Source organism: Rhyacophila brunnea, unplaced genomic scaffold (assembly GCF_057557595.1).
Source record: "Rhyacophila brunnea isolate RB1 unplaced genomic scaffold, BYU_Rbru_1.0 scaffold_13, whole genome shotgun sequence".
Taxonomy (NCBI): Eukaryota; Metazoa; Arthropoda; class Insecta; order Trichoptera; family Rhyacophilidae; genus Rhyacophila; species Rhyacophila brunnea.
The window spans coordinates 9,370,172-9,378,603 of record NW_028232785.1 but is presented as its reverse complement, the minus strand read 5'-3'; the positions used below and the strand labels follow the sequence as shown (position 1 = coordinate 9,378,603).

The window sequence follows — 8,432 nt, the reverse complement described above, 5'->3', positions numbered from 1 at the left end:
AAAATAAAAAAAAGAAATATAAATAAAAATTTATCTTCAAATGTCATGCAATAATATTAAGAAATAAGCAAAAATACTATCCATACAAAATATAATAATATGATTGATTATGTTATCATTTTGCTTATATATACCTATCGTTTGCTTCACAGAATTGATTAATAATTATATATATATATATATATATATAACAAACAGCCAATGTCAAAAATACATTATTTTCGAAATAAATTGCTTGAACAAAAAAAACAACCTTTTTTATTGATACCTATTTTATTAAACATAGTTTTTTTTATTCTTTTTAATCATGAAGACATGGCGATCAACTCAATGAGGGCATGAGTCTATAGACGTTTGGAACTGGTGTTGTAGGTTGTATGATCCAACATCTATTATTTGTATGTAGAAGGTTGCTTCGTGTGTGTGATAATAGGTTCGTATCTTTCAACCTGAACGAAACAAATCAAATAAAACCATAGACAATATACGTACAAATTGTATGAGTAGAAAGTAGACCGGAAATAGTTTGAAATTTGTCGTTTGGTTCAATGTATCATTAAAAATCAAACCGTTCTCGGACCATCAGAAATGGTTTGACATGAAACGTCAAACCGATTCGGACGATCCATAAACTAATGGCAATCTGTCAAAGTGTTGATAACCATTATTCAGCATTTATATATCGTGAGGTGTTCATATTAATATGTTAGACATTTACACCATAGAGTTTACTTGAATTATGTATATTATAGATTAATAATCAATACCTATTATTCATAAGTAATCATACGCGAACTAGACGTCGCTTTTGGTCTTATTATCTCAAAATCCAGCCATATTTTCTATGCAAAGAGTTGGATTTAATCTCATTACTATAATTATTATGTCAGACCAAGAATTTATTTTCATTTAATTTATATTTTGTAAAGGAGATTCTAAACTACAAACTGTGTTAAATCAACCCGGAATGATCTTTATATTACCTACCTAAAGGATTTTATCAATTTAATATGTTCGATTGTCATCTAAATCACAAAATCATACTGTCGACATGAACAAGTGGTCAATTACATAAAGGTCTCATCAAAAGTAATATTTAAAAACTTATCATACCTATAAATCTTAAATTAACTAAATGGCTACCTATTCACGAAGCATTCTTTATATTTTGTACATTTAAAATGAATGAATACGAATATGTATTATTGTAGACAACGATAGGAGGTTAGATTTTCATAACAAGTTGACGTTTCAATAAATATGTTTCTGTTTTAGAGACTAATATGTTATAAATTAATTTTTGGTACTGGCAACACTAATTAGTCGTCAGAAAAGCGTTTCCGTGGACATTTACCAAACGGTCCCATTTCGTTTGTTGATTCAGGTTGAATGATACAGACTTAATATAATGTTCGGGGGTACAATTGAAATGAGACAGAATTGATATGAATTGTTTTATATTGTCATAAAAACATTAAAGATTTACACGGCACTAAAATAAGACTGTCACATTGTTTTCATATTGAATAATGGTATTATTTTGAATTTGATATCGAAACTTTATGCGGAGTTCCTCGCATGATTGACTGTACTGTCGGAGGCCGGATTTGCAATTGAATTGTTACTCATTTCATTATTATTGTCGATGGTCGATCAATGACTATAGACAACAATTTAGAGTTAAATTATAAAACCTCTACAAGTCTCCTCGAACATCTGAATTTAACAAGGTTCTTCCAAAGGAAAACGACGATACCTTCAACTGAGTCTCAGCTTTCTGAATGTCAGATTCTTTTTATATTCTTCATTCGTCCATTCTGATTACATGACCTGTCCACATAAGACAATCCAATTTAATGAATTGTACGATGTTTGGGACCGCAACAATCGAACCTTTTTGAAACCGGTTTGAATTGGGCGTAATACGTTTGATGTGAAGCGTCATAAATATTTTACGCCTGGCCATTGGCAGAATCATATAAATAACAAAGGAACGTAAAAGTAAAAGGTTCTAAGTGTTTGTCTTTGGAGAAACAAAAGTAACAATGAGGCAGCTTAGAAAACTACTAGATTAGGCTCGCGATTTGATGACAGCATAAAGTATTTTTTTGCATAAAATAGTTGTCTTTTATACCTCTCGCTCTAATGTTTTAGAATATAGTATTATTTCAGTACGTCCATGTGCAGTGGTGTTAGATTTATTAATTTTTAAACGCATTTACAAAATCGTTAGTAAAATTAATGTTTACATTATATAGTGACATATTTACGATAAAAAATTATATTACTTACCTACCTAATCTTTTTGATCCCAAATTTGACAAGAATTAGGGATTTTATTATTCAAATATGGGCACGATTAACACATTTGAAGATAATTCTAATGATACTGATTATAAGCTATGTCTTTACCCATTCAAATTTGATAAACACCCTACGAATAATGTTTGCTTCATAATAATTATTAACATAAGAATAAGGTGGTATTTTTTGAAATACTCCATTTTTATTGGCATTTCCCAGTGGCTAAGCTAAAACTTACGGCCGAAGCCATAAATTGACAAACGATAAATGAAGTAGGGAGTAAGATCGTGTTTACGCGCGTTTATGAACATGTACCTAACCGATTTTTTTTTTAAAACACTGCACATGGATGTACTGAAATATGACTATATTCTAAAAAGGTTTAAAATAATACTATTTTATGTAATAAAAAATTTATGCAGTGATCAAATGTTGAAAATAAATATAAAGGATAAGGCTTCAAAATTATATAAATAGATTGTCTGCAACATTTAAGGAATCTCCAGGGTTATGCTCTGAAAATACCATAAAAGCTCCATTTTAACCTACGCTGAGTATGTGAGCCCTTAACGGAACTAGCTTGAACTGTTAGATGAATACAGTCGTAGTAAGACGTAGATTCACCAAATGAGGATATAAGGGTGTCGCCGATAAAACAATTCTAGTTTTAGCCTGTTCACCTTGTGAAATAAAATTGTGTTATGTGACTCAATGGGCTGACAGTGACGTGTCCTATACAAAGGGAAGATTTATCTCTTCTATGGGATCTGTAGACGTCGTTTATTTACTGTTGCCCCGCGCCCTGCTTTGGATTATGGGGTCCACATGCAGGGATACATATTTTGCCGTAATCTGTGTTGAATAATTTTTGTATTTTTTATTACCTACGTCAAGTGAAACCATACACCAAGACGACACGGCTAAATACAGTGATTTCATTTTATAATAAACTGTGTTCTCAATATGTCACATAATCAACATGACAATGAGAAACAAGCACTTCTTTTTCTTTCTTCTTTGGCCATATCCGCCCCTTATTGGGGCATATGGACACCACGCGGCGCCTCCAAGAATCTCTGTCGCTCGCCAGTCTTCGTGCTTCGTAGCCGGGCCGTATACACTTTTAGATTATAATTAGCGGCCTTCCAGGACGCCTGAATCTGGTCGGCTTGAAGAACAGACAAGCCAGGTTGAAGTTTTCTTCTGGCATCAGCAGCACGTGGCTAAGCCAGGTCCAACGTCGCCTCTTCACTTAGAGGCTGCTTGATGCGTTATCTCTTATCTTTTCGTTGCTCCTTCACAAGCACTTCACCCTCTTCAGTATTGTCACGGCTAATGAGTATTCGTATTTCATAAAATTATTAATTTTTCTACTTATTATGAGATAATAAAATATATTCATTAAAATTAATTGGCTTTTCACATTCAATGAGACATTTTGTGTATTTTCATGTCGTTGGAACGTATACATGAGTAACTACATATATCACATTTAAAAGGCTTTTCGCCGGAATGGCTCATTTTGTGTAATTTCATTTGGCCGGATTGAATACACGAAAACGTGCATTTATCACATTGAAATGGTTTTTCACCAGAGTGAGTCATTTTATGCAATTTCATGCTACCAGGTCGCGTACATGAGAAATTGCAGTCACCACATTTATGTGGCTTTTCGCCAGAATGACTCATTTTATGTAGTTTCATACTACAAGAACGTGTACATGAAAAATCACATTCAACACATTTAAATGGCTTTTCACCAGAATGGGTCATTTTGTGTACTTTCATGACAGAAGATCGTATGCATGAGTAATTACACACCTCACACTTAAATGGCTTTTCACCAGAATGAATCATTTTATGAGATTTCAAGTTACCAGATGTCTTGCATGAGTGATCGCATTTATCACATTTAAAAGGATTTTCACCAGAATGAGTCATCTGGTGTGATTTCATATCAATAGATCTAATGCATGCATATTTACACTCTTTACAATTAAAGGGTTTTTCACCAGAATGAGCAATTTTATGTAATTTCATCTTACTAGATGTTATACAGGAGTAATTACATTCGTGACATTTAAATGGCTTTTCACCAGTATGTGTCATTTTGTGTGATTTCATGTTACTAGAATGTATACATGAGAAATTACATTCATCACAGGCAAATATTTTTTTACCAGAATGGGTCATTTTGTGTAATTTCATCTTACTAGGTGTTATACATGAGTATTCGCATTCGTCACAGTTGAATGGCTTTTCACCAGAATGAGTCATTTTGTGTAATTTCAAGCCAGTAGACCGTTTGCATTGGAAATGGCATTCATCACATTCAAATGTTTTGGTTTCTGAAGTAGTCGGCGTCTTGGCAATTTCCCTGTTCTCTATAACCGTGTGCTTCGGTATTAACCCTTCGTTATTTATTTCGAGTTCTCTTTTTAAATCTTGTTCGTCAAAGACTATACTATCGGTAGGCATTTTGATATCTGGCGTATTGCCCGATGATGCAGGGTTTTCATGTTTAGTTATAACTGTGCTTGTAGCAATATCCTAAAATAAAAATTCAAATAAATATTAGAATAAAGATGTTAGCAGAACTGACTAACATAACCTCCTCGGGCGACATTTCTGCGACAACTAATGTCACTGATGTGAGTCCTGGTGTCAGTGTTGCCATCTTTTCGTTACCAAATTATAGAACGCGGACCAAGAAATTATAGTATTTCGACCAAAAATATAGTACGCGCGTTGTGATTTGTTGAAAATGTACACATTTTTTATTCCACCATTACATTTTTGATTTACAAAAAAATAACGGAAAATATGAGAAATTCCTAAACCCTTTATATTAGGGTAGTACCTTTTCCGACCAATAATACTTCCCAAATATTAATTCAAAAAAAATCATTTTAAACCAAGTCAAAAGCTTTTTTTTACGTTTTCCGTACATTTTTTTTACAGGTTCTCCAAAATTTCTTAAATTGCGAAATTATAGTACCTACTTTGCAAAGACTTATAGCACAGAAATATCGAAATTTTAGTACTTTTCAGGTATTTTTTCAGATATTCAAAATTATTGTATTTTTGGCGTATTATACGTACATAGTACGCAGACGAAAATTATAGTAAAAATACTATAATTATAATACGGTTGGCAACACTGCCTGGTGTGGACCAGTGTTGCCATATTTGCAAGATATTTTCTCATTTATAACAATTTACGGTGAAGCGTGATACGGCAAACTGTATACATACAAATTTCCGGACACGATATACAGTATTAAACATTTAATATAGGTAATACATATTGGGTAGCTACCTGATTGACTGGAATGATTTCCGTATACGAGCAACCGGGTTGTGGGTCTTTGTAGCTTAGAGGGTGTACTGTGTCTTCAAAGAAATCCTCATTGATTTCGACTTCTTCAGTATCAGTTTCTAACTTTACTAAGTCCATTTCAGGCACCTGAAAAAAACAATACAAGACGTGTACCTACCGAAATACATAATTTTGAAAACACTTCTGAGAAAATATATTATAAAGAATAGAAACAATCTTTTTGAAAAAAAGTAAAACACGCCGCAGGATCGAACCTGCATCTCTCGGATATCGCGCCCACGTACATATACCACTATGCTAAAGAAGCCATACTTAATAACGACACTTTTTAACAACTAATGGCTATTAATATTCACTGAAGTGCTTTCGAAATTGAGCTACTATTGGCGTTCGGCTTGTTGTATATATTTAAGTGAAGAAATTCACTCTGGCGGTGGATAGGTAGGTGATGCAGAAGAAAGACGGTCGTGCTTGTCGTAATGATGCAGAAGCGAGAGTTTAATGACTGTTTAAATAATAACAAAGGTACAATCGGTACAATATAATAAATATATAGTGACAATGTGTCTCTATCGGGAACCTAATCGAATGACCTATCCCAGGGGTCGGCAAACTGCGGCTCTTTGGGTATTGGCGTGCGGCTCTTTGCCAAATTCTCAATTCCCAATTTTTACGAAGACTTTGTCATTGATTTGGACACTTATTATATTATATAATGACATCAATGCGAACCTAATGTTTCCTCCGTGATGGTTGATGCAAAAAGGTAAAATCCGCTTATTGCAAAAGTCGACAAATTAAATGCCACCAAAATTGAGGATTTGGAGAAAAAAATGCAATTAATTTCACAACACAAGTGGAGCGCTCTAAAAGATCTATATAAGGTGGATATTACGATTTTTAATACATGGAATAGCTTTCCGAACTCATTATCGAGTCTACATAATTTATAATGTATGTGAACAATCATTTTCAAACATGAACAATATAAATAGCATTTAGAGAAGCCAAATAGTCGATGAAAATCTGGAGTCGCGCCTGAAATTAAAAACTACAAGTTACATACCTAACATACAGAAACCCTCCAAAGAAATGCAAGGAAGGTCATTGTTCACATTAGTTTTAGGGAATGCGTGAAAATTGTATGTAATTAAACAATTATAAAATGTAATTAATTCATTTAAATAAATCATATTTATAAAAATATACGTATGGCTCTAGATTTTTTAAACCGTTGTGCCACTCATATTTGGCTCCTTTGTCCAAGAGTCAGCCGATCACTGACCTATCCCATCAATTATGATCCGCAATTTATTGACCTACGCACTATTGAATAATTCAATAGATTGCGTCAGCTATTTGGACATTTCGCTGACTATCGTTGAAATGAATATTAAGAAATAATATTATAATTATCGAGGTCAGCTATTTCGTTGAGTTTGCGATGATTGGGTACTGGCTGATTCTGTCTGGGTCACAGGAATCCGATAACAGCCACACAATATATTATACCATCGGAATCATCCATAATTATTACAGTACCTAGGTACCTAAAGTGTCATTTGACTACCTACAAATGCACAATTTAGGTAATGTTAATGGACTGTTACGTCTTCATATTCTTTGAATTGAATATGAAATAATAAAAAAATATATCTAATACTCACATTAATAAAACTAACCTCAAAAGCGAGCCCTTCATTGTTGACGTTTTCATGCTTCATGTAAGTGTTGGCCTCCGGGCTACTTGGATGTATTATTGGAACATCGTAGCAATGGTTTCCTTTTGTGTCAAATTCAATTTCACATGGTTCGCGTTTCACATCCATTATTATGTATTTAAGCTCTTGTTTGTATATTGTTATATTTTAGACGCGTTGTAGGTAATGATCGTAATTTAACAGCCGTGAGAATAGACGCTTGACCAAAGAGAATCAGTGTTGCCATATTTTGAAAGTGGAATTATAGTACAGTGCCTTCAAAATTATAGTATTTCGGCAAAAAATATAGTACGAGTGACCAATAATTTTCTGCATTTTCCAAAAATTAAATGTGGGGTAATTAACATCTTGTTTTTTTAGACAAAATATCCATGAAGGTTAATTAACGTCTCGTTTTTTTAGACAAAATTCAAATGTTAAGTCAGTGGTTTCCAAACTTTATGTTACTACGCCTCCCTTTAAAAAAATCTAATCTAGGCGCCTCCCCCTCTTATTTCATTAAATAATACAGACACCTTTTGAAATAGTCTACAATGTACCTACTTTCGAATACAAAAATGAAAAAAAAAAAAACAAGGTTTTACTACTTATATTACATTATTTTTTGACGATTGTGCTTGTTTATTAGCACAATCAATTTCAATAGTAGTCAATCCAAATTCATTATCGTTTATTGACAAATGGATTCTATCATGGGACCCACATCCTGAAGCGGACCCTCCGGGTTTTTTTTCTATTAATATAATAATGTGAAAAGTGCATTAGCAAACTAACCAAGAGCTCAGCAAATAAATTTTTGTTTGCAGGAATGTAATTTTTTGTCGAGTTTGCGATGTCTAGTTTACTTCCGTTGTTCTTGTACGTCACGTCCTTGATGACCAGCAATGGTGCGTGCAGATTTGCGAATTATATTTTAATTATATGTAGGTACATAATAACCTAATAAATGTATCCAAATATTTTTGCCAGTCACTAGCGAGTTTTGAAAATTGTCAGATCTATTTTTAAATGTATCCGAAACCGTGGACCCGCAATATTATCTACTGAAGTAGAGATGGCATGTATTT

At 33.2% G+C, this 8,432-nt stretch overlaps 1 protein-coding gene across 1 annotated transcript; it reads right to left on the bottom strand.

Moving 5' to 3' along the window:
• Positions 1 to 4,004: 4,004 nt before the first annotated feature.
• On the bottom strand, positions 4,005 to 7,483 carry LOC147076403 (uncharacterized). The gene is made up of 4 exons (XM_085940461.1): positions 7,312 to 7,483; positions 5,624 to 5,770; positions 4,518 to 4,854; positions 4,005 to 4,009 (listed from the first exon to the last, which is right to left on the bottom strand). The coding sequence occupies exons 1-4, from the start codon at positions 7,471 to 7,473 to the stop codon at positions 4,005 to 4,007; spliced, it is 651 nt and encodes a 216-aa protein (XP_085796587.1). The 5' UTR covers positions 7,474 to 7,483.
• Positions 7,484 to 8,432: the final 949 nt, after the last annotated feature.